This window comes from Mustela nigripes, chromosome 17 (assembly GCF_022355385.1).
Source record: "Mustela nigripes isolate SB6536 chromosome 17, MUSNIG.SB6536, whole genome shotgun sequence".
Lineage (NCBI taxonomy): Eukaryota > Metazoa > Chordata > Mammalia > Carnivora > Mustelidae > Mustela > Mustela nigripes.
Window position 1 is genome coordinate 5,010,935 of NC_081573.1, and position 25,360 is coordinate 5,036,294.

Sequence of the window (25,360 nt, forward strand, 5' to 3'; positions counted from 1 at the left end):
TGAACCACATGTTTTTTTTATAAATACAAAAAATAAATTCATGGGGCACCTGGGTGGCTCAGTCAGTTAAGCATCTGCCTCTGGCTCAGGTCATGACCCTTGAGCCCTGGGATGGAGGTCCGTGGGGCTCCCTGTTCAGCAGGAGTCTGCTTCTCCCTCCCCCTGCTCCTTCTCTCTCTCTCGATCACTCTCTCTCAAATAAAATCTTTTTTTTTTTTAAAGATTTTATTTATTTATTTGACAGAGAGAAATTACAAGTACACTGAGAGGCAGGCAGAGAGAGAGAGAGAGAGAAGGAAGCAGGCTCCCTGCTGAGCAGAGAGCCCGACGCGGGACTCGATCCCAGGACCCTGAGATCACGACCTGAGCCGAAGGCAGCGGCTTAGCCCACTGAGCCACCCAGGCGCCCTCAAATAAAATCTTTTAACAAATAAAAATAAATTCAATTTTTAAAGAGTCAACTAAATCCAAACAAAATTGGCACACTCTTCGATCTTGAAATTTTGCTCTTAAGACTGAATCCCACAGGAATGCCTGCACAAGCGAGCAGAAACGTATGTAAAAATCCCTACACGCTCCATCTCAGCAGCATTTCTGGTTACGTGAAAACCTGCACAGCTAACCAACCGTCACGCATGGTGTGGCAAAGCGCTTCTAACATGGCTCCTGCGAACCCAACACCTCCTGGTATTACACACCCTTCATTACGCCTCAGCTTCAGTGTGCATGCAGCCAACTGAGTTGTTGTAATGCACAAAATATGGCCCAAGCAATGGGATATCCCTTCTGTGACTGTGCTACAAAGAGACTCTGGCTTCCATCTTGGCTGCCCCTCACTTCCGGAGCAGCCAGCCGCCATGCTGTGAGCTGCGCTATGTGGGGGCCTATGTGGTCAAAAACAGACGGAGACTTCCGGTCAATGGCAAGGAACTGACGCGCTCGGTCCAGTCGCCTCTGAGGGACTGAAACCCACCAGCAAGCCATGAATGGGCTCGGGATGAGCCTTCTGCCATTTGAGCCTTCAGAGGAGACTGCAGCCCGGACAGACCTTGAGCTGGAGGCATGATCTTGGCTGTGCCTGGACTCCTGACCCAGAGCAACCGTGTGACAAATGCTTGCTGCCTGTGTAAGTGACTGGTGGGGTCTGTTCCACGCCAACAACTTCTACAGGCTGGACTCCGTGTGGAATTGGAATGGGGCCATTTAATGGGGCCATTGGCAAAGACACAGACAGGGGCCATGACTTAAGTGGGGGGGGGGGGACAAAATAAACTGACCCCATTTATATGAGAAACACTGGAGCTTATAAATGTCTCAACAACCAAATACACAGAAACCCAAGCACCAAATGATGCATCTGCCTCTGGGACAGAAAGTGGTTCCGTGTGGCTGCATCTGGGCTGAGGGGAAAAAAGAGGCACAAAAGGGACCTTTTTATTCTATACACTTCGGTGTCTTTTTCTCTTTGTGAAACTGTAATCATGTGTATAACTCAATACACGTTTAAGGTTAATTTAAAAACAAGAACCCAAAACAGTGGAAAAATATGTGTTTTGTGTACCTTGAGCCAATATACCCTTTCTAGAAGGTCTTGTTTTCTCAGTTTTTCTCCATCATCAGCATCAGGTGGGCATTTTCTCTTACCCAAGACAGGTTCACAATGAACGTGCTGGTGTTTAAGCATTTTTGTCCTAATCTTTTTTTTAATTTCTCCCAGTTACATCCTGCCACTTTTGCCAGTTGGGAGAATTCTCACGAATTTCCTAGTCTTGCTTCCAGCTCTAGATGTGTGGTCCCACAGCAAACTGATCCAAAATGAAGTTTCCAACAAGTCGCTCACCCAGTGATGACCTTCATGGATGCTCTGGTGACTCCGAACTTACAGGAACAGGTTTACTCACTACTCGTGGCTTCTAGGAGTACGTCTGGCCCGTGAGGACAGCAGGGGCTAAGAGCAGCTCTCCTGTGCAGAGGCCTGTGCTGGGCCTGCCATGTGCTCAGTCCTTTGGGGGAAAGCTACCACTTGACATTGGGGGAAACTGAGGCTCAGGGAGGCAGAGAGACCAGCCCAAAGCTAGAGCTAATCGGCGCAGCAGCTGGAGTTTAACCCCTGCTGTTCTAAGTTTTTCACTATTTCTTCCACCATTCAAGTGGCTTTAATAGTAGTACCTTGCACTCCGAGAAAACCTTTCCCAGATGTGCTCCTGGTGTTGGCTGGTTCTAAGAGGCACATTAAGCACATAGCCAACCACCTCTACCCAGCAGGACTGGGAAATGTGCAGCTGAGTTCTAGGTGCCTGGACATTTCTTCCCTCTCTAGGCATTCTAGGAACCCCGTGCTTTCTTCTGCCTCGCCTTATGAACATGCACCCGGTTCAGGGCAGTCCCTGAAGGGGACCTGAAGGTCCCTGAGGCTGGTCCCTTTGGTTCATCTACCCAGGTGCTGAGGTCCAGAGGGCCTCACTGGCCACAGATGGACAAACCAGCAACTGGAAACATTTCTTTTTAATCAGTTTTTCCTGGACTCAAACCTGTGTCTCTCCCCTCCTCACCCCTGTAGAGCTATTCCTACAGGTGGAAACCACGCAGGCTGCTCGCCCCTTGGTTTCTCCTTACAGCAGGTTTGCTGATCGCTCTCTCCTCAGAAATGCTCAGCTTCCAGAACACACTTGCCTGGTCCGCCTGCCTTCTGGCTCCCTGCCCGGCCCGGATTTGTGGATCTATCTCAGGGCTGTCCTTGTCCCCGTGTCTTCTTCTTCCAGAGGTCGCAAAATGGTGGCCCAATGGCCTTGTCAGAGGCACAAGGGGATTTTGTTTGGTCCTCACAGTGTTTGTTGTAGTTGCAATGTGAATGCCACTAGGTAGGGGGAGCACTCTGCAAGTTCGCCACAGTCCCCATCACTCCCTACTGTCTTACACCCATCTGCTTCACGCATTTCCATCACCTGCCTGGTCTCTGAAGCTGAGTTTTCAAAAACTCCTGCTCCACCACTGCCTGGGAAACGCCACCCACTTGCCCTGGGACCACCTCCAGCATCTCCTGCTCCATCTTTCGCCTACACGAGGGCCACCCGGGGGGCTCGTTAAAATGGCGATTCCCAGCCTCCTTCCCGCCCCCAGATTCTGTGCAGCAGTGCCACGGCAGGCCACATAAATGAGTGAACTAGCCAGGCAGCAGAAAAGTCGACGGCCAGAATTATCATCAAATTGTATTTTTACTGCACGATGGTGAATGCATGGAACAGAATACAAACATGGATGATACTGGAGTTTATATTTCAAATTCAAAATTGAAAAAATACAAATTGAAAAATAGAAATATTTAATTATTAAAATTTTCTCTTTCATAATTCTTTTGCCCCTTTGATTTTGAAGCCAGACCTCACCCCTTTCTACACCAAGAGGTCAGCGTCAGGTCTTGGTTGTCATGTTGGGATGAGCAGTTTAGAAGTCAACCCTGAATCTTTAACTGGGAACGGTTATGTACTTTGAATCAATTCTGTAACGGAAAACAGCGGTTTACAAGCGCGGGCACCTCCAAAGCCCGTGAATCAAGACCACTGTAGGAGGCCGGGGTAGGGGCGTGACCTCCTGGTTGGGACCCCACCCCCTTGCGCCCTGTAGTTCAGTGGGTGCTGCCTGTGGTCTGCATTCACACGATCGACAATAACCGACAGAGGCAAACTGGACAGTGCTAGTTCATTTTCATGAAGTCTGGACGTGGAGAGCCTTTGGGGGAATTTGGTCTCAAGCCCCACCAGCTGGGTGAATATGGTCCAGGCCTCATGTTTTGTTTCTGAAAACCAACTGTAGCGAAGGAACTGTTCCTTGCCAGTGGCTTCCCTGTTTTTGCCAGGACCTGGCAAACATGGTCATACATTCAAGTAGCTGTTTGTGAACGTCTTTGCAGAGAACTAGTGTTCGGAAGGTGGGGGTGGGGGGTTGTAGCCTCGACCAAAAGTCTTTGACCGACCTTCTCAGGGGAACCAGGTGTGGCTTCTGTCTCATTGCAGATGAATCAAGTCGACAGATTTCAACAGTGCGGATCCCTTCCACACCATCACGTGACGACCAGGTCACAAAGCTGTCAAATACATTGGGTCAAGGTCACCGTCCACCTGCCCATGGTTGAAGCACAGGAGCATGCTGAGGACGTCCGCAATGTGTTCTGTGTTCCTTCTGAACACAATTCAATTCCTGGTGATTGAGGCAACGAGCTGACTTGCGTCCTCGCCGAGCGCTGCCTCCTGGGATGGAGGTGTCCTGACAAGGTCCCCTGTGATGCAGATCGTTAGCTACAACGGCCTGCGACTGTGCTTAGGAGTTCTCGTCAGTCTGTGTGAGTATTTCTGTCAATACACACCCAAAATAGCCCATCTCCCAGTGTCGGGCCTGCCTGGGCACCATGTCACAGACTTCTTCGGTCGCATCCAAATTCTTCATACCACAAATAAATAAAGCTAACCGGGTGGTCAGAGTTCATGAGCAACGACAGAGAAGGCCACGACAGAGTCGACTCTTTCAAGCGACTGGACTTGTAAATCTTCTGGTTTCATCTTCGACTCACGGCGCAGTGCAAATGCCCGTCAGGCCGAAGGGACAGTGTCAACGGGCGGGCACATCCGTCCAGGAGCCACCGTCCCGCTCCTTTAAAAACCCGCCATCGCTGCAAGGCTTTCGTGCCCGGGCTGTGCTGTGCTCGAGACTCAAACTGCGCTCTGCAGCCACACTGCCTCTCAGACCTGCGTCCTTCCCGGAGCAAACCCTACTGACCCTTGAGGCCCTTTTTCAGCTCACTGAGGATTGCGTCTCGCATCTGTTCTGTGTACTGGTCGAAGCTCTTACTGTGCTTTGATTCGTAATGACGTCTCAGGTTGTACTCTTTCAACACAGATACGATTTTTTTGCATATTAAACACATAGGCATGCTCTTCACTTCCACAAAGAAATACGCTCGCTCCCATTTTTCTCGAAACACGTGGCCCTCTCGGTCTCTCTTTCGTTTTGCCACTTTTGATAGAGACATGGGTACAAGAAAGATTTCACTTGCCTCTGGATGCTACCAAGAACAACCACAGCGCAAGCCCAAAGGCAATGACCCTCTGCCTCCCGGTGGGGGAGCCAAACGGGAGTGGTGGGGACTGCGGCGAAACTGGAGAGCACACGCCCCATTGGAAGGGGCAGCTCCAGCCCAGTGTTGCTAGGCAGAAGGGCGGGCCCAGAGGTGCCAGAACTTCTGACTTGTCAAGAGAAGCGAAGGCTGCAGATTGGGTGTGTGTGCATGTGTGTATGAGGAGTGAGTGTGTATGTGTGTGTGTGCGAGAGACAGAAAGGGAGAGAGAGAGAGAGTGTGTGTGTGTGTATGTGTGTGTGTGTATAAAGTATCCTGATTTTTACAACTAACTCGTTAGGAAAAAAAGCTACGTATGCTAACACAGGGAAGGCCAAACAAAATATCATCTGCAGAGTGGCCCAAAGGCCACCAGATTGCAACCTCTCTCCTGAAATGGGTCTCGGGAATCGGATGTTAGCTGGCATCCCAAACAGTGCGGATGCTGGTGGTCCATGCTTGGACCACGCGCCAAGCGAAGCTAGTCTAGAGTCTGACAACAGTGAACTTCCTGCCCCCGGGTGGGACCGTCCCTGCACTCCACATCCTGCCCGTAGCCAGCTGCCCCCAACCCGGATGTCCCTGAGGACATTCTTGCCTTGCCACGTCCCAAACCTAACCCCTACCATGTTTTCTGTCTCAGGGACTGCCCCACTGTCCACCACACCCGTAGCCCGGGAAGGTCCATCTCTGGCACCTGGGGCCAGTCTCTCATCACGTGTGATCTTGTCCACTCCCGTGATTCCAACAATCAAACATACCCCATCTCCTAACAACACTTCTGAACTCCCAACACATCCTCTGTCACTTGGGACACTCCCCGGACCGTGCGCACTCACTGCCGCTCCCTCCTCCGGGCCCCTCATGCAGGAAGCTCCACCATCTACCAGCACCCAGGCCAAGAGACGAGGCCGACCCTGACCCCACCTCTTCACCCCCAATTCCTCTGCATGGCATGCCGAATCCCCAGACTCGCCCCTCTTGCCCCCTGACTTGGTCCAGCTGTTCCACCAGCCTCTCCCCTCCCCAGGCCACCACCCTGTCCTCCCCCCTGCATTCCTGGCCTTGTCTTGTCCCACTGCACTCGACAGTCCAGAGGCCCCGCCAGCCAGCTAGCCTAGACCAGCGCCCTGCGCATGGCCTCCCCTGGCTCTCTTGCGTCCTCAGGACAAACCCTGAGCCACTCAGTTTGGAACCCGAGCCTCCTCCCAACCTGGCACCTGCCCGCCTCTCCAGGTCCCTCCTTCATCCTGCTGGGCTTGCACCTCTGAACACCCCAAGCCTTCTCCTGCCCTCACACATTTGCTTCTGCTGTGCCCGCACCTAGATCACCACCTGCCTTCCTTCTCGGCCTCGTCAACTCCCACATCTCCTCCCGGACTACTGAGCCCAGCTGGCTCAGAGGCCTCTTCTGGGCACCTGCCCTATCTCCTCGAGGGTGCACAGCCCTGTGAGCTCTGCCTGCCTGCCTCCACGTCCCGCCCACCCCGGCCCAAAGCCGGGCTGCACCAGACTGCCTGACTCACTGCGGGGGCCCAGGCGTCACCAGCCCAGAGCCTCAGGGACATCTGCTGAAGCAAGAACAAGGACAGAGAGGTCTCCCCCAGGTCTCCTCCTGCCCAGTCCTGGGGGACGTCAGTGACGGGAGCCGGGGCGTGTGTTAAAAGGAACTTTATTGGGTGTCGGGGGTTCAGATGAGATCCATGAGGATGTCGTCCTCCATGACGCTGGGCTGCAGGCCCGGCTGGGGAACCGGGCCCCGGGGACCCCCGCTCAGCAGCATCTGACCTGGGGGGCAGTGGGGAAGGGACTGCATCTCCCAGTAGTCCCTGGGGCCCTAGAGGGCCCTGGACCTGCTTCCTCCCTCTTCCTCTGGGAACCCAAGGCAATACCTTTCCTAGGAAGCCCCAGGGAGACCCATCAGAGGGACCTTCTGGCCCCGTCTGGTCACAAATGCGCTGATTCCCATGAGCCTTTAAGAGCCCATCCCCCAAATTACTTCTCTGACCCTAAGACTATGTTTCCCATCAACCCCGGGACACACAGGAAAGAAATCACAAAAAGATCTTGTCCCACTAGGTCTTGACCCCCTGGGCTGTATTTTCCAGGAGCCCTCAGAGCCTCCCAAGAACCCTGGGGTGGGGGGAACCAGCTACCATTCTTGAATCCCAGCCTTCAGTTCCCAGGAGCCCTTGGTCTTGAGGCTCTAGCCCAGGGTCTGCTGGGACAGTCAGTCCAGACCCCTGCCCTCCCCGGGGACCTCCTTACCTGGCAGTGGAGCTCTCGGGGGAAGCTGTGTGGGCCAGGACTGGGCAGGCGGTGGGTGCAGGAGGGGGGGCCCCAGCTGGGGTTGCCCCAGACCCTGGTGTGGTGGGGGCAACAGTGCAGGAGCCCCTGGTGGCTGGAGGTGGTGGAGGGACGCTTGGGGTGCAGGCACCCCAGTCTGGGGCTGCGAGAACAAAGAAAGTGGCTCAGAGTCCCCACCCCATGGAGCAACCTCTTGCACAGAAGCTATTCAGAGAACATCTCTCCCAGTGGCTATGGGAGGGGGGGAGGGGGTCTTTCTTCAAAGGAATCTTAGCAGAAGCCCATATCAGACAAACAGAAGAGCCAGACTGCCTGGACCCCTTGGCAGGGCTCTATTCACACCCTCTGATCAAAGCCAACCTCCTTCTTCCCAAACAAAAGGACCAAAACCATCAGGGCCCAGGGCGCAGCCCCATGACTCCCATCTGCCCCCCACCCCCAAGTCTCACCGGAGGTGGGTTGAGGAGGAGACTCCGCAGTTGGGGGTTGGCCCCAGGGTTCTGAGGCCGGAGGATGGGTCCGGGAGGGGGAGGGCCGGGGGTTGCTCCAGGAGGGCCTTGGGGGGCGCCTGGGGGGGCCTGGGCAGCACCTTGGGGCTGGGGCTGTCCTGAGGCTGCGGAGGCTCCCACAGTGCCCTGAGGCTGGGGCTGTGGTGGGCGGAGCTGGAGCTGGTGGGGAGAGTTGGGGGTAAGGGACAAGGCAGATTCCCCAGACTTCTTCGCCTCCAAGGTCAGGTCAAAATGACAGTGTTCCTTGGGGGTCTCCCCCGCCCTGGCCCTGACCCCACCAGCCCTCTCCTCACCAGATTCTGTGAGGGTCTCGCTTGGTCCTCCAGAATGGGGCCCAGCCCAGGGGGTGCCTGCTGTGCCCCCATCTGTGTGGGACAGGGAGCAGGTCAGTGACTGGGGGTGGCGTTGGGAGTAGGGGCCCTGTTTGGGCAGGGGGAGCCTTCTGAACCCTGAAAGGGAACCCGTCGGGAGCTAGCGATGTTCTTTGGGAGTGTGGTCTGGGAGGTACACCTAACTCTCCCAAGCCCCCAAGAAGCAGGGCTGGGCCTCAGAGATTCGCTGCAGACAATGAAAGGCATACAAAGATTGAGAGAACATGTGGGGAAGGAACTGAACCCAGGTGGCCACGTCTCAGCCCAGGAGGGACACTGGGGCTCAGGGGCCTGGGGGGTGGGGGCGGGGCGGGTCCCAGGGGGAGAGGGCCCTGGTCACTCACCCCGCGCTGCTGCTCCAGCTTCTGCTGCTGGACTTGCTTGTGGTTGGTGATGACCTGCCGGATGCCATTGACGAAGCCGCTCTGGTCGTAGGGGATGAGGCCCATGAAGATCTTCTTCTTGGACGAGTAGAGCAGCATGAGCACGCGCACCTCGCAGGGGGCCGTGTGGGGGAAGTGCACGCAGCCGGCCTGGCGGAGGACAAGCCCCAGTCACCCCTCAGGAGGAGGGGGAGAGGCACCCCAGCCCCACTGGTTCTAGAAGCTCCACAGGTGCCCAAGCCCGCCCTGTGCCGGACTCACAAAGCCATTGCCCATGATGCGGTAGAGGCCTTTCAGGGACTCCAGGTCCTTGTTGGTGAAGTGGAACTGCACCATCCTCGAGTTCCGGAACAAAGGGCCCAGGGTGGTCTACAGGAGACACAGGGGCCGGCGTGTGGCGTGGGGAAGGGAGGAGCAGGGATGGAGGCAGGTGCGGGGCAGGGAGGGGACGAGGGAAGAGAACTCGACCAGCTGACCGGAGGCGCGGGCGGTGCCCCCTCGGGCCACTCACCAGCAGCTGCTGCGGGATAAGCTGCATGATCAGCTTCTGGGGCCACTGCTCCGTCTTCCTGGAGGTGAGGGGGGAGAGGCGTCAGCAGGCTGTAAGCCTGGCCCCACCCGGCCCCGGCCCTACCGTCCGTCACCTACAAGTTCTCGCCGTGATTCACGTAGACCTGGCAGGGCAGTGACCGGGTCAGTTTGGTGTTGGCGTCCACAGAGGCAGGTTTGGGCTTCTGAGTGGAAAAGCAGCACATGTCACGGCGAGAAGGGCCCCAAAGCCTGGGCCCCTCAACCTCTCCTGTCCTACCCTGGGGGCCCCGGAGCTCAGGACCTGCCCCAGCTCAAGTCCCACGAGCCCTGGGCCCCTCCTCCAGACCAGTGGTCCTGCAACCTTTTGTCCCCTCCCTGCCCTGATCCCCTCAAGCCCATCATGCCCCGAATCTGAGACTTTTAGGTTCTGAACCTACAACACAATCCTTACTACCTCCTTCATCCTGAATTCAAGGCTTCCTTGAGACTCTCCTCAGGACCCCAAGTGCCACAGTCCCACAGGGACCCAGCCCAGCCCCGCATCCAAACAGGCCATGAGGTCCCCGCAACTCTTCGAGCTACTTACCTCCTGCCACTCGAGGACCCCGCTCCAGGCCAGGAGTTTGTTGGAGACCGACTGCTGCCCCCCAAGGGCCGGGGCCCCAAGCTGGGCCGGGGAAGGGCCACTTACCCCGCCAGGGGCCACTGAGCCCGCCTGCCGGAGGGGAGCAAGGAGGGCAGTGGAGCTGGGTCAGACCGTCTCCTGGGAGGGGCAACCCAAGAGATAGACAGACCAGCAGGAAGACTGGAACCCAGGCTCCTTCTCGACACCACCCGATGGTGCCTGGGACCACAAATGCTCTGACTCTGGAAGATCTGAGGACTCTAAGGACCCGTGACGCTCCAACTCCCAGAATCTCCTGGGGTCCTCTGAACAGTCCTCACCCACTGGGAGCCAAAGCCCCATCATTCGGTCCCCAGACCTTCCTGCCTCAGTTGTCTGTGGCACAAGCCCCCAGAAGCCCCGAGGACCCAGGATGAGACCCATGTACCCTCACACCCTCCTCAGGAAGGCAAACTGCTCGGCCTTGTCTCTGTAAACAGCTGGGGGGAGTAAGGCAGCGAGGCAGGTGTGCAAGTGCCTACCATGGACGGTGCCCCAGGTTGTGCAGGGGGGGCCAGGCCTGGGCCAGGAGCCACAGTGGAGACCAGGCTGGGCTGGGAAGCAGGGGGTGGCTTGGGGGCGCCAGGGGGCCCCGGCGGCAGAGGTGGGGCCGGGGCCTGGCTGAAGGGGGGACCCACTCCTGGAGCAGCTTGCTGGAGAGGGTTAATGGGTGAGACTGCAGAAGAGACCAAGAGAAAAGGTGGGGACAGATGTGCAGAGAGGCGGGGCTGATCCGAGCCCACCCCATGTCCCCCCCTCGGGACTCACAGCGTGGGCCCAGCCCTGCCTTCTGGTTCTTGGCAGCTTCCACTGCATTCTGGGCCGCCACCTGAGCCGCACTCAGGTTCCCAGGGACCTGGGGGTGGAAGGTGATGAGGACCACGCACTCCAGTCTGAGTGTCCCATGGGGCCACACCACTGCACCCACCCAAGGGATAGCTATCCTGGCCATCACATCACGCAGGGTGACTCCCATCCCGGCAGAGGGATGTGATTCTCTGGCCCTAAGAGTCCCACCCACCCTGGGGTCCCAGTGGAGACTCCCCATTACACCATAAACCCCAACATCCAGCTAGGTCTCTCCCACAAGGCCCCAGGAGCACGTCCCCTCCCTGGCCACGTCCATACCTGATACTGCTGGGGGACAGGGGGAAGAGACTGCTGAGGGGCTGCTGAGAGCGAGGTGCCCGAGGGTGCAGCTGGAGGCAGGGGGACAGGCTGCTTTGTCTGGAGGGGGCCTGGGGCCGAACCACCCCCAACTGAGAGCAAAGGATGGACGACCGAGTTCCATGTGGAGGGATTAGAGAGGGGAGAGAAATCTAAGTCAGAGGGAGCTGGGGGGGGTCACCCCCAGTCGCTCCACTGCTGGCACTCGGGCCTCACCCGGCAGCACGAGCCCCCGCACCAGCACCATGTGCCGGGGGTCCTGGCTCACGTCTGTTGGTGGCTGCAGCGGCTCCAGCAAGGCGGGGGGAGCTGCCTTCTCGAATAGCAGCCTTAGGGCAGGCAGCTTCCGGGGAGACACTATGGAGAAGTGGATCCCTTGCTGCAGGAGGAAAGAGGCACAGTCAGGGAAGGGCTGTCAGGAGACCCCCAGGCTACCACACCTGCTGGGCTCTGAAGCAAAACTCCCATCAGGCTCTGAGCCAAGGGACCCTGGCCTGTATTAGCTGCCCCGTGGGCCTCTGGGTTATAGATCTTCCAAAGGAGTAGCAGAAGGGCTCGAAGCTCCGCAGACCCCAGGCCCCTCCTCCCAGAGCTTCTCCCTCAGACTCAAGAGTCCTCACCTCCCCTATCTTCTGCACAAGACTCTCCGTCGTGTACCCAGAGTACGTGGTGCTCTCGACGGCCGGGAGCAGGTATGGGGGCGAGTTGCAGATAAGGAGGCAGACTCGATGTGTCTGGCCGCTGCCAGGGAGAAAGAAAGACTTGGAGCAGGTAACAACAGAGGCCCCGGAAAGGGACAAACCAGCCCCAGCTGAGGGCAAGTACTCCACCCTACAAGAAGTCAGGAGAAATGGCCCCACTTCACAGAAGAGAACATTGAGGCCCAAAGACATTCCTGACTCCCTCTGAGTTGCCCAGCAGGTAAGGAAAACAGGAGGCAGACCCAGAGCAGGTTCCTCTTCCCAGTGAGGACACCAAGACCAGGCACTGGCCAGGGGACACGGTCTGGCTCCCAGTCTGGCTCCCGCCCGCCCGGAGTGCTTTCCAGGGCAGGAGGCAATGGGTGGAGTCCCGCAGCAGACAAAGCCAGATGGGAAGAGGCACTGGGGGCCCCCCACAGGCCGGGAACACTCACATCTGCTCCCGCATCTTCTTGAAGTCATCGAAGAGCTGCAGGGCCGTGCTGAGGCCTTCTGCAATGAGGCTGCAGCTCTCGCCGCCCCCGCCCATGAACCTACAAGGGGTGAGGCTGTCAGCCCTGGGGTCCCCTGTGGCACCCAGGGCTGCAACCTCCCAGCCCCCGACTCCGCCACACCTAAAGAGCCTGAGTTCACATCACCCTCCTCCCCACCCTGCACCTTGCACCTGGGCATGGGGTCACCGAGGAGTTTCCTGCTCCATCCCCAGCCAGGCCTACCAAATGTGGACAAGGGCTGTTTGTCATCTCCTCTGACGGAGTCCCTCCGGCAGGGGTGGGCGGGGGGGGTGGGTCCTACCAGAGCATGGACAGGCGAAGGCCCAGGACACCTGGCCTATGAATTCGTCCCATGCACCTCCCCTCGGGGCTGTGTGTTCCACCTTTAAAGCCAGCTCTGGCCTTAGCCCACCCTCCCAGGCAAATATGGGGGCCTTCTCTGTCCTCCCAGTGTCAAGGGTTGAATTGTGTCCCCCTCCCCACGAGATACTGAAGGTTCTAACCCCCGAATAATCCCAGAATGTGACCTTACTTGGAAACAGGTATTTACAGAGGTAAGGACACTACACTGAGCTCACAGGGTGGCCCATGTCCTTAGGGTCAAAACGGGGAAACGTGGATACAGAAGCAGACATGCTCAGAAGGAAGAAAATGTAGAGAAAGAGGGAGAAAGCCATATAGAGATCAGAGTGACACTACCACCAGCCAAAGATTGTGTGGGGACACCAGAAGCTGCAAGAAAAAGATCTTCCCCTACGGGCTCCAGAGGGAGCATAGCCCTGCCCACACCCTGATCCTGGGCTCCTGGATCCTAAACTGTGAGTCACTACCTTTCTGTGGTCCTAAGCCAACCAGTTTTTTTTTCTTTTTTAACTTAAGATTTTATTTACCTATTTGAGAAAGTGAGTGCTCCTTGAGAGAGTGAGTGCACCCTCTGCCCTTCCCCCTGCACACGAGCAGGGGGGAGGGCAGAGGGAGAGGGAGAAGCAGGTTCCCCACTGAGCGTGGAGCCCAAGGTAAGTCATGCTAGATCTGGGACCCTGGGGTCATGACCTGAGCCCAAGTCAGACGCTTAACTGAGACCCCCCAGGTGACCCTAAGCCGATCAGTTCTTACTACTTCATTTTGGCATCCCCAGGACACTCCTACAGTGTCACCAGTGACCAGCCCAGCCCATGTGGAGCATGGCAGGGGGACAGCCTCTGAGTGGTGCAGCTGCTGCCACCGGGATTCTTCCCGTCACAGGGCTGTGAGGCCGACTCTCGCCACAGGTGCATGTGTGCAGTGACTGCAAGCTAGCAGAGCAGAGCAGGAGGAAAGATGGTGAATAGGGGCACCTGGGGGGCTCAGATGACAGGTTAAAGCCTCTGCCTTCGGCTCAGGTCATGGTCTCAGGGTCCTGGGATCGAGCCCCACATAGGGCTCTCTGCTCAGCAGGGCGCCTGCTTATCCCTCCCATCCCCCCTGCCGACCCCCGCCTGCCTCTCTGCCTACTTGTGATCTCTGTCAAATAAATAAATTTTTTTTTTAGATTTTATTTATTTGTTTGACAGACAGAAATCACAAGCAGGCAGAGGCAGGCAGAGAGAGGAGGAAGCAGGTTCCCCGCCGAGCAGAGAGCCCAATGCCGGGCTTGATCCTAGGACCCTGGGATCATGACCTGAGCCGAAGGCAGAAGCCTTAACCCACTGAGCCACCCAGGTGCCCCATAAATAAATAAATCTTTAAAAAAAAAAAAAATGGCTAAAGGAGAGGGTGGGGCTGGCTCAGTCCATAGAGCACACAGCTCTTGATCTCTGCGTCAGAGTTCGAGCCCCGTGCGCTGCATGGAATTTACCTACGTACGTACACACGTATGTACCTAACAAAGAGCTGCCAACCCAACCATGTCCGTTAACATCAGAATAAAGCCAAGCTCTCAGCTGGGCATCTGGGGCCCTCCACGCACGGGGGCTCTGCCCACCTTCCTGTTCCATCCTCCTCTGGTACAAGCCGTCCAGAATGCCTCCCATTTCCCTGGTCTCCGCACTCTGCCACATAATCAGTCTTCTGCCTGTGCTGTTTGCTGTGACCACACACACCCCTCTTCTGGCCCAGGAGGAAAATCCCTGCTTATCTATCCTATGACTTCCCCAGCCCAGCATCCCCTTCTCCGGGAAGCCTGCCTCAGCAACCACCTGGTTTTAGGGGCCACCCTCAATCATATCCCATGTCACTGGAGGCCGAGACTGTCAGGCTTCCCTCCACAGCGCACCTGATGCCCGGAGCCAGGGCAGCCTGCAGTGAAGGGGACTAAGTGGTCAGTCCGAGGCGTCTCCAGCTTGTGTGCAAGGTGCTCGAGGACACACGGGGCCTCCTGGATTCACGAGCCACAGCAGCTTGACCCTCTGCTCCCTTCCCAAGTTCTCATGCCAATTCTTACCAGCTCAAGGATTCTGCCCCCTTCTCGCTCTAGGCCCTGCGACCCCGAAGCCTTTGTTCTCCCTCTCCGGGCACGCAGGCCCCACTGCTGCTCCTTACCTCCACCCCTGCTCCCAGCCCTGCTCTTCCCTACCACTGAGATTGTTCCGCACGGAAGGCCAGTGTTGGGAGGCAGCCCCCAGTGACGGAATGAACCCCGTACCCGCCCTGCCACAGCTTCCTGCTCCCGAATAAATCAAACTTCTATTTTCACGAGGCTTTTGGAGCCAAAAGTGTCCTGGCTGGGCCTGGCCAGAAGGCTGTGGGGCCGGGGGGGGGGGGGGCGCACACAAACACACACAGATACAGAGCAGCTGCTTCACGTGTACAGATCTCCCTTTAGGGGCGTGAAAATGTTTTGGGGCCATGTGACTGCCCAGTGTATACACACTAAATGCCATGGAACTGCTCACTTCAAAATAATCAGCTCTGTTATGCAATTTAAAAAAAGCAACTTATGAGGGAACGTGTGATCAACCAATCACTTTGAGATCCTGGAACTTGCTTTTCTCTTCCAGAGCTAGGCTGCCTGTTACCCACTCAGAGAGCTATGGAACGCATCTTTTGTCCGAGAAACGAGAAAGGCTGGAAAAATGGGGAGCGGAAATAAAACCCGGTCCATTCCAAAATACGTTTTGAATACCATCAAGTTTACGATAAGCCTTAATTCCAAACGAAGCCCTCACCGGTGCACACGCGAAGTAAGACGGCAGTGCCTGGTGCCAAGGGTGGGCTCAGCCTCTTACTGCTTCCCACACCTCTTGCCAATCCTATCCCCCACACCCCAGTCTCCACTGCCCACCCTCACCGGTAATGAGCCTTTGGAGGCCCCCCAAGGTACTGGTCAAAATGAGTGACTGAACAGCCACCAGGCTTGACCCGCCTGGCCAGTCACACTGCTGCGAACACCACCAGCTCCAAGAGGGCCAGGACCTGGCCTGCCTTATATCCCCAAGACATCAGCGCCCAGGACAGTTTGCTCCACAAACACCTGTTCACCTGTTGAAGGAACGAATGAATGAACGAACACAGGGTCACAGTGCTAGGGAGAAAACACTCAGGGCTCCTTTTCCTTCTATCCTATTCTTTCTGATTCTGGGTCATTTGCTGTAGGGGAGGAGATAAAACAAAAAAACAAACAAAAAACAACCAACCCCACCCCTCTTGAAAGAAAGGAAATGGAACAGCAGAAATAAATCTTCCCAAAGCAAGGATGTTTCACAAATCACACTGCATGCTTTGTTCCTTAAGTTACGGACATTCCGGGGAAAGATAAGATTTCTTCTCCTAGTGTGAACAAAGCCCACAGACTTTCTTTGTGATCTCTGTGCCAGACCAGCCGGCGAAGTCACAGAAAGTGAATTTAGATGGTTACACAGGACTTGCTGAAACAATGAGCACTGCCAACGTTTATCAGCTGACTGGGAAGATTCCGAGGTGAGCACACAGCCTATAGAGCTCCTTCATTTGGATAAAGCTGATTCTAAGTTGATTAAGGAGGAGGCGTGGATACGCGCCACATGTGCTCAGAAAGCATTTCCCTCTTCTCTTCCACACGCTTTGGAAAGACTTATTTACTTAAATATTTTTAAGATGTTTTTAAAGTTTTTATTTACTTATTTAAGTCCTCTCTACGCCCATCACGGGGCTCAAACTCAACCCCGAGATCAAGGCTAGCATGTTCTTCCGAGCCGGCCAGGTGCCCCGGAAAGCTGTAAATAAGGAGGTTTAACTGCGTGTCCTGACAAGTCAACACCACCAGAATGTTTGGTTTCTTGGTGATTACCTTCTCCATGGCTTTCACTCATTTATTTACTGTCAAGATCTCCTGAGGCCTTTTGGGTGCCAGGCCCCAGCTGGCAACAAAAAAGCAGAAGGGACACCAGGGACCTAGACGTTCACGCTTCAGAGTCATGGGCAGGGCAGTGTGACAGGGAAACAGCCAGGAGTGGCAGGCGCAGAGGAGGGAGCGACTGGGTGCCTGCCAGCATACAGGAAGGGACACCGGAGCTGGGTCTTGCAGCTTCGAGGGTCACCAGGAAGAAATCAGGCCAGACCCTGTGCTCGGAGCTAGGCACCTAAGGGTCATCACACTTGAACTTGGGCCTCAAAGAGCCCCCCAATTACCATTATCCAAGTCTCACAACAATCTATCTCAGTACTTCTCAGCTGGGGTGGGTTGTCCCCTCAACTCGCCACTCAAAGGACATCCGACATGTCTGGTGACATTTTTGTGTGTCACAACTTGGGAGGTGGCTCCTGGCACCTGGTAGCTAGAGGCAAGGGAGAATACTGAACTCCTGGGAGTGTGCAGGACAGCCTCTGCAACAGTGAATCACTTAGCCTGAAGTGTCAATAGTCCTGAGATCAGGAAATGCCAACTCTGTCCCGATTACAAGCTCCAGTGACCATGCGGGGTCAAACTTGGGTGTCAACTTCCCAGGAAACAGGCAGCCCCCAGTCCAGCACATGCAGTCTGGAACCAAGCAGGCACTCAGCAAGCACGTGCTGAACAAATGTAGGAAGAGAACAGCAGCCACGAACCGGCACCGTTCAGTGAACTCAAACCACAGACCAGACACAGAGCCCGGCAGGATGAAGGCACCGCGGGAAGATGAGCTCCTCTGATCCTCTAAGACCACAGAGATCCGGACTGCCATCATCCACTCACCGACCAAGAAACCGAGATGTGAACCAACAGCGAACACGAACACAGCACTTAATACATCCCAGGTGCTGTCTGAAGGGGTCACCAACTCATTTAATTCCCAAAGAATGCCTATGAAGTCCTGGTAGCCAGTGCCCCCCAGTGACCCCCACCTCGTGGTATTTACACCCTTGGCATTCATCTCTGCGCACACTCCCCGCACTGAACAGGACTGACTTCCATACCCAACAGAATGCGGCAGAGGTAATGCTGTGTGACTTCCAAAACTTGATCATAAAAACCTGCATAGCCTCCTCTTTGCTCCTTCTGTTGTGCTGCTGAGGGAAGCCTGCTGCCACGCTAGGAGGTCACTCCGTAGCCACAGAGAGAGCCACCTTGACAACAGATGGGCCAGGCCCCTGTATGACAGCCATCTCAGGGGACCCTGAGCCAGAACTATCTGCTGAGCCAGTCCTGAATTCCTTACTTACAGAGCTGGCACAGAATAACTAACATTTAGGGTCTGGACCCACTAAGTTTTAGGACAATCTATTACACAATTGAGAATAAATAATACAACAAATACGTATGTACTATAACACCCCCCACCCCAAAGGGATAGGAGGTAAACTACATTAGCAAACAGAATAGGGACTCCTCTGAGTCCGGGGGTTTTGTCGTGGTTTAGCTGTGATCTGACCCGTTTAGCTGTGATCTGACCGCAGGCTGTCTGCACCCTCTGGGCCGGCAAAGGGAACATTCCATGTCCCATCCCAAGCACAGAGGGATCTGTCCTAGCCTAGGCCCCACCCCGCCTGGCACTCAGGCTTCAAAGGGCCCAGCTGAAAAAGGAAGACTGGAGTACAGATGAGAAACACCCAAAGAATGTGGAGAATCACGCAGAACGCAGAACGTGGAGGACCCCACAGTACCAGATGGGCGCTGGAGCTCAACAGGCCTCCCAAACTGGGAAGATTTTTCTACTTCTACACAGGATGGCAAAACCGCTGAGCACGCAGAACCCACCGCAGAAGCGACTTATGGACAAAAACAATCCCTCTCAGCCCTTTCTGCCACCCAGTGTGAGGGACGGTTCCTGAAGCTCAAACCAAGCCACCATCCACTCATGATCCCTCGCAGGGTCCCCCAACCCACCGCAAGCACAAAAAAAAAGCTCACTTAATGCCATCGAGCCAGGTGACAAACTCATAGGCGCTGCTGGTGGGAGCATGACACTGTACGTAGGACTCGGGAGCGCAGTCCACCGTGTTGAACACCACGAGGCTGTACTGGGTTCCCCCATACTGGGAGGAGAGGACAGAGGAACTTTTCACCCGGGACCCCAGTCCACTTCCCTCCCCCCTCAGACCCAGAAGTCCACCCCCAGCTCCCTCCTCCCTCCAACCCAGGAGTCAGATCCCCGGCTCCCTCCTCTCTCCTCCCTCGGACCCAGGAGTACGGTCCCGGCTCCCTCCTCCCTCAGACCGGGGAGTCCCGTCCCCAGCTCCCTCCTCCCTCAGACCCAGGAGTTCGGTCCCCAGGTCCTCCTCCCTCAGACCCTGGAGTCCAGACCCCCAGCCCCTCCTCCCTCAGGCCCAGGAGTCCCAAGACTCACGTCTCCCCCGAAGTCCGTCTCGGCAGGAGGACCACCATTAAAATACCTGTGAGGGTCGGAGGCAAAAGGTCGGGGTCAGGTAAGAAACCGTGGAAACTAAAGTCGGAGGGCCTGACTGGAAGTCGCGGAAACGGGACTCACTCGATGGCCGGAAGCAGGTAGTGCTTGCGCAGCCCTTCAAAGTAAGGCCCCAGGTTGGCCGTGCCCTCAATCACAAACACCACGTCAGCCACGAGGCCCCCGGCGCGGGCCGGGCCCTCCGACCCGGGGACCATGCCCCTCGCCGCAGCCGCCACCGCTGCCACCGCCGCCGCCGCCGCCGCCGCCGCCGCTGCGGGTTGGGCGGAAGTGCGCCTGCGCTGCGCTTGCAGCGGTACCGGATGTCTTTGTGCCTCCGCTCGACGCGCCTGCGGCCATGTTTGTGCGGGGCACTCAGGGCGCGCTGGTTCTGTGTCCATCCTCGTTGATACGCACCGCGTGCAAGATTAAGAGCACAGCGAACCCCTTCGGGGGCCTTACGGGGAAGACTGAATCTTTGTCAGGATGTGGAGTGACATATATTGAGAGAGGAGCAGTCAGCCGCCATCTTTGAGCGAGGCGCCAGTTCCGACTCAGGTCTCAGTGGGAGGGTCAGGAGACCTGGTTGCTATGCAACGCACACGCTGCCCTAGTTTTCTATCGGAAAGATTAGGTTTCTAGTTAAATTTTTTCTGGCGCGGGGAGATTGGAGGGGGAGGGTCGTGTGAAGGGTCCAATCACGTCCTCTGAAAAGGGTTACTAGGCAACGCTCGAGGTTGCTTTCCACGGGGGGCGGAGTGTGCAGCTGTTTTTCCCCCTCAAAGAAGCCTAATTCCAACCCAAGTGGCGGTTGCTAGGCAACACCTGATTGTTGTTTTCTGGGAGAGCGGCCAGAAACTGGCCTAGAACATAAATACATTCCAGGTGGATTAAAAATGTAAATGCAACAAATGAAACCTTAAAAATAGCCGAAGGAATAAAGAAACACACTGTACAATCCTGAAGCCTGGAAAAAAAGTTTATCATCACAGCAAAGCCATAAAACGTAAAATATTGATCAATTTGTCCAAAAGACTATAAACCGAGTTGGAAAAAACACGATAAACTGGGAAAGTCATTTGTAACATATATGTTCACTGAAATTTACTACACAAATACATCTTACTCATCAATAAAAACTTAGGAAAATAGAAATATATATTTTTTAGTGGTAGGGAGACTCTCCTCCCACACAGAACGATTTAAAATGGCAAGTAAAAATCTGAAAACTGCTTATCTTCACCAATTAAAAAGCATTTTACCTTTGTCACGTTAATTAATATCGGAAAGAATAATGTCCGTGAGGGCGGAAGAGTGGGCTCAGACACAGTCTAGAGGGGCTATGAATCAGCACCACTTGCCCCAGTGTATTTTGGCAATGTACTTTAAGATAAAAGGGTACCTTCCTCTCACATACAGTCGTATTGCCATTTTGTCACATTTACCTTTTCCATCCCTTTTTGCTTTTATTTTCCTTGCTGAAGCCTTTTAAAGTAGAACCCCAACATCCTATCATTTTACTTCTACATCCTTGGCAGACCTCTCTAAAAAGTTACAGACATGGGCACCTCGGTGGCTCAGTCCTTAAGCGTCTTCCTTCAGCTCAGGTCATGATCCCAGGGTCCTAAGATCCAGTCTCCAATCTAATCTGGCTTCCTGCTTCTCCCTCTCCCAGTCCCCCTGCTTCTGTTCCCTCTCTCAGTGTGTCTCTCTGTCAAATAAATAAATAAAATCTTCACACACAAAAGAAAGTTACAGCAGACATTTTCGCATACAACCACCATACACCCCCAATAAAATTATTTCTTAGTGTCATCTAACACTAAATCCACAATCAGATTTCCCCAGTTCTTTCAAAATGGCTTTTTTCCATTGTTTATCTGCATCAGAATCCAAAGACCAAACACGTATTTAGACATTATATCTCTTAAATTTCTTTTCTTTTTTTTAAGATTTTATTTCTGGGACGCCTGGGTGGCTCAGTGGGTTAAAGCCTCTGCCTTTGGCTCAGATCATGATCCCGGGGTCCTGGGATCGAGCCCCCCATTGGGCTCTCTGATCAGCAGGGAGCCTGCTTCCCTCTCATTCTCTGCCTGCCTCTCTGCCTGTTTGTGATCTCTGTCTGTCAAATAAATAAATAAACTAAAAAAAAAAAAAAAGATTTTATTTATTTATTTGAGAGAAAGAGAGAGAGCATGAGAGGGGAGGGGTCAGAGGGGGAAGCAGACTTCCCGCCAAGCAGGGAGCCAGATGTGGAAATCCATTTGGAGACGATTCCAGGATTATGACCTGAGCCGAAGGCAGTCGCTCAACCAACTGAGCCACCCAGGTGCCCCTCTTAAATTTCTTTTAATCTAAAGCAGCTCCCATATTTTTTATACCAGTGTAATTCAATTTTAATAAAATTATAAGGAAGGGGCTCTTGGATGGCTCAGTTGGTTAGGTGTCTGTCTTCATCTCAAATCATGACCCGGGAGTCCTGGGATCCATGCAGCATGGCCTGCCTGCTCATCTGGGAGGCTGCTTCTCCCTCTGCTGCTCCTCCTGCTTGTGCTCTCTGGCTCTCTCTGTCAAATAAATAAATAAAGTCTTTTAAAAATAATAAAATTATAGGATGCCTGGGTGGCTCAGTGGGTTAAGCCTCTGCCTTTGGCTCAGTCCCCCTGATGATCCCGGGGTCCTGGGATCCAGCCCCTCGTTGGGCTCTCTGCTCAGCAGGGAGCCTGCTTCCTCCTCTCTCTCTGCCTGCCTCTCTGCCTACTTGTGATCTCTCTCTGTCAAATAAATAAATAAAAATCTAAAATAATAATAATAATAATAAAAATTATAAGGAAGATTAAATCGGAGAAAGAAAAAATGATCAACAGGTAAGAAGATTAAAATGCCTCCTAGGGGCGCCTGGATGGCTCAGTGGGTTAGGCTTCTGCCTTTGGTTCAGGTCATGATCCCAAGGTCCTGGGACTGAGCCCTGCATTGGGCTCTCTACTCAGCAAGGAGCCTGCTTCCTCCTTTCTCTCTGCCTGCCTCTCTGCCTACTTATGATCTCTGTCTGTCAAATAAATAAACAAAAATCTTAAAAAAAAAAAAATGCCTCCTAAAGTTGGGTGCCTGGGTGGCTCAGTGGGTTAAAGCCTCTGCCTTCAGCTCGGGTCATGATCCCAGGGTCCTGGGGTCAAGCCCCAAATCGGCTCTCTGCTTGTCAAGGAGCCTGCTTCCCCCCACCCCCCACCTGCCTCTCTGTCTGCTTGTGATCTCTGTCAGTCAAATAAATAAATAAAATCTTTTAAAAATAATAATAAAGGGGCGCCTGGGTGGCTCAGTGGGTTAAACCTCTGCCTTCGGCTCAGGTCATGATCCTAGGGTCCTGGGATCGAGCCCCACATGGGTCTCTCTGCTCGGCAGGGAGCCTGCTTCCTCCTCTCTCTCTGCCTGCCTCTCTGTCTACTTGTGATCTCTCTCCGTCAAATAAATAAATAAAATCTTTAAAAAAACTTTAAAAAAAATAATAAAATGCTTCCTAAAATTAAAATCTGCCCTCTTAACTAAAAGGAAACCTTTCTTTAGATAAGCTGAGTGTATGATTGGTTGTATTAACTGATTTTTTTAAAAGATTTTATTTGTTTATTTGAGGGGGACACAGCTCAGGGGAGAGGGGCAAAAGCAGAGGAGGAAGCAGACTCCCTACTGAGCAGGGAGCCCTACTAGGGCTGGATCCCAGGCCTCTAAGATCATGACCTGAGCCAAAGACAGACACTTTAATTGACTCAGCCACCCAGACACCCCTAACTGATTTTTAATACATTTCTTTTAATGTATTTTTTTTTAAGATTTTATTTATTTATTTATTTGTCATAGAGAGAGAAGTGAAAGCAAGCACAGGCAGACAGAGTGGCAGGCAGAGGCAGAGGGAGGAGCAGGCTCCCTGCCAAGCAAGGAGCCCGATGCGGGACTTGATCCCAGGACGCTGGGATCATGACCTGAGCCGAAGGCAGCCGCTTAACCAACTGAGCCACCCAGGCGTCCCTAATGTATTTTTTTTTTAAAGATTTTATTTATTTGTTAGAGAGAGAGCGCAAGCACAGGCAGACAGAGTGGCAGGCTAGAGGCAGAGGGAGAAGCAGGCTCCCTGCCGAGCAAGGAGCCCGATGTGGGACTCGATCCCAGGACGCTGGGATCATGACCTGAGTCAAAGGCAGCCGCTTAACCAACTGAGCCACCCAGGCGTCCCTCTTTTAATGTATTTAATGTACATTTCTTTTAATACATTTACTTTAACGTATTACAAATGATAAAAATGAACAAGTGGATATTTTAGCCTGGACTTCGGCTTCTGGCATTATGATGGATTAGATGTAATAATACTGTTTTGCCAACACTGGTGGTTTTTTAAAAGATAGACTTCATGGGGCACCTGGGTGGCTTAGTTGGTTGAGCATCTGCCTTCGGCTCAGGTCATGATCCCAGGGTCCTGGGATTGAGCCCCGAATTAGGCTCCTTGCTCAGCGGGGAGCCTGCTTCTCCCTCTCTCGACCTCTCCACCTGCTTGTGCTCTCTCATATATATACATGTATTTTATATATATGTTTTTTTTAAAAAAGGTAGACCGGGGCGCCTGGGTGGCTCAGTGGTTTAAGCCGCTGCCTTCGGCTCAGGTCATGATCTCAGGGTCCTGGGATCGGGTCCCGCATCAGGCTCTCTGCTCGGCAGAGAGCCTGCTTCCCTCTCTCTCTCTCTGCCTGTCTCTCCATCTACTTGTGATTTCTCTCTGTCAAATAAATAAATAAAATCTTAAAAAAAAAAAAAAAAAAAAAAGAACCTTCTGCAAAAGAAAAGAAGGGAACATTAAAAAAAAAAAATAAAAAAAAAATAAAAATAAAAAAGGTAGACCCCATGAAAGGTCTTCAAGAATCCCTCCCCTATTCCCCCACCCCCAAACAGAGAGCCAATAATTAACCAAAAAAAGGGGCATTGGAATAGAACCACCTGCCCAGGGACTGCGTTGGCATCACCTAGAGCCCGAACGTAGCTGCGAACTGGAAAATGGTACTCTTTTTCTCCAGGTAAACCAAGGTCTCCTGGGACAGCTGAAGTGGTTCCAGGTTGCTAACACTCCTGAAAATCTGTGGAACTAGAAGTACATACTCCTGACAGGACTCAAGTCAACATCAAGTAATGAGTTCAGAGTCAAAGACCACCAGCACAGAGGCAAGGGCTGTAAGTTAGAATCCCAAGCAGACTCAACACTGAAACCACTGAAACTGAGCCCACCACAGGACTCCATCCCACAACCCGGAGATCATGACCCAAGCTGAAATCAAGAGTTGGATACCTAGCTGCCTGAGCCACCCAGGCGCTCCTAACTCATTTTTTTTTTTTTTAAGATTTTATTTACTTTTTTGACAGAGAGAGAGAAAGACCACAAGCAGGCAGAGAGGCAGGCAGAGAGAGGGGAGGAAGCAGGCTCCCTGCTGAGCAGAGAGCCTGATGCTGGGATCCCAGGACCCTGAGATCCTGACCTGAGCCGAAAGCAGACGCTTAACCCACTGAGCCACCCAGGCCCCCCAATGTAACTCATTTTTTTTAACATTTTATTTATTTATTTGACAGACAGAGATCACAAGTAGGCAGAGAGGCAGGCAGAGAGAGAGGAGAAAGCAGGCTCTCCACGGAGCAGAGAGCCCGTTGCGGGGCTCGATCCCAGGACCCTGGGATCATGACCTGAGCCGAAGGCAGAGGCTTTAAACGACTGAGCCACCCAGGCGCCCCTGTAACTCCTTTTTTAAAAAGTCATCTCTAGGGGCAGGACCCTGGTCCTGGGATCGAGCCCCATATCGGGCTCTCTGCTCTGCAGGGAGCCTGCTTCCCCTCCTCTCTCTCTGTCTGCCTACTTGTGATCTCTATCTGTCAAATAAATAAATAAAATCTTGAAAAAAAAAAAAGTCATCTCTACACCAAGCATGGGGCTCAAACTCATGACTCCAAAATCAAGGGTTGCATGCTCCTTGGACTGAGATAGCCAGGTGCCTCTGGACTCATATACTATAGTATTCACATTTTTTCCTCTAAAAGTTTGATGCAATTTAGTGTGTGACAAACATCCTAATATTATCAGCTACTAGAAATCAAATCTAGGGACGCCTGGGTGGCTCAGTGGGTTAAAGCCTCTGCCTTTGGCTCAGGTCATGATCCCAGGGTCCTGGGATAGAGTCCTACAGCAGGCTCTCTGCTTAGCCGGGAGACTGCTTCCTCCTCTCTCTCTCTGCCTGCCTCTCTGCCTACTTGTGATATCTGTCTGTCAAATAAATAAAATCTTAAAAAAAAAAAAAAGATTCTCTCTTTCCCTC

At 53.7% G+C, this 25,360-nt stretch overlaps 1 protein-coding gene and 1 long non-coding RNA gene across 7 annotated transcripts in view; both read right to left on the reverse strand.

The window, feature by feature from the left end:
• Positions 1-3,255: 3,255 nt before the first annotated feature.
• On the reverse strand, positions 3,256-19,293 carry MED25 (mediator complex subunit 25). 6 transcript variants are annotated; one of them, XM_059383616.1, is made up of 18 exons: positions 19,101-19,290; positions 18,960-19,005; positions 18,524-18,648; positions 12,178-12,276; positions 11,663-11,783; positions 11,259-11,421; positions 11,004-11,134; positions 10,644-10,731; positions 10,358-10,551; positions 9,798-9,926; positions 9,329-9,414; positions 9,192-9,249; positions 8,942-9,049; positions 8,642-8,830; positions 8,220-8,291; positions 7,867-8,085; positions 7,379-7,559; positions 3,256-5,010 (listed from the first exon to the last, which is right to left on the reverse strand). In XM_059383616.1, exons 1-18 carry the CDS (start codon positions 19,232-19,234, stop codon positions 4,766-4,768), a joined length of 2,388 nt encoding a protein of 795 aa, XP_059239599.1. In that variant the 5' UTR covers positions 19,235-19,290; the 3' UTR covers positions 3,256-4,765. The 6 variants fall into 6 exon arrangements, with proteins under 6 accessions (XP_059239599.1, XP_059239605.1, XP_059239600.1 ...); XM_059383619.1 differs by lacking the exon at positions 3,256-5,010 and adding an exon at positions 6,767-6,898 and having other exon boundaries at positions 19,101-19,289; XM_059383622.1 differs by lacking the exon at positions 10,358-10,551 and having other exon boundaries at positions 19,101-19,291.
• Positions 19,294-21,231: 1,938 nt separating this feature from the next.
• The window catches only part of LOC132005915 (uncharacterized), a 5,727-nt gene continuing 1,598 nt past the window's right edge, over positions 21,232-25,360 (reverse strand). The window contains exon 3 of the long non-coding RNA XR_009400935.1: positions 21,232-21,583. This is a non-coding gene — a long non-coding RNA (uncharacterized LOC132005915). The remainder of the gene's footprint in view (positions 21,584-25,360) is intronic.

What these genes read in the sequence shown, in the direction of transcription:
- MED25 (XM_059383616.1), bottom strand. Translation starts at nt 19,234, where the DNA reads ATGGTCCCCGGGTCGGAGGGCCCGGCCCGCGCCGGGGGCCTCGTGGCT. An exon ending in ACCTGGCTCGATGGCATTAA is followed by an intron (nt 12,277 to 18,523) that starts GTGAGCTTTTTT and finishes CACCCCTTGTAG; the next exon opens with GTTCATGGGCGGGGGCGGCG. An exon ending in GGGTCCTCGAGTGGCAGGAG is followed by an intron (nt 9,415 to 9,797) that starts GTAAGTAGCTCG and finishes TTTTCCACTCAG; the next exon opens with AAGCCCAAACCTGCCTCTGT.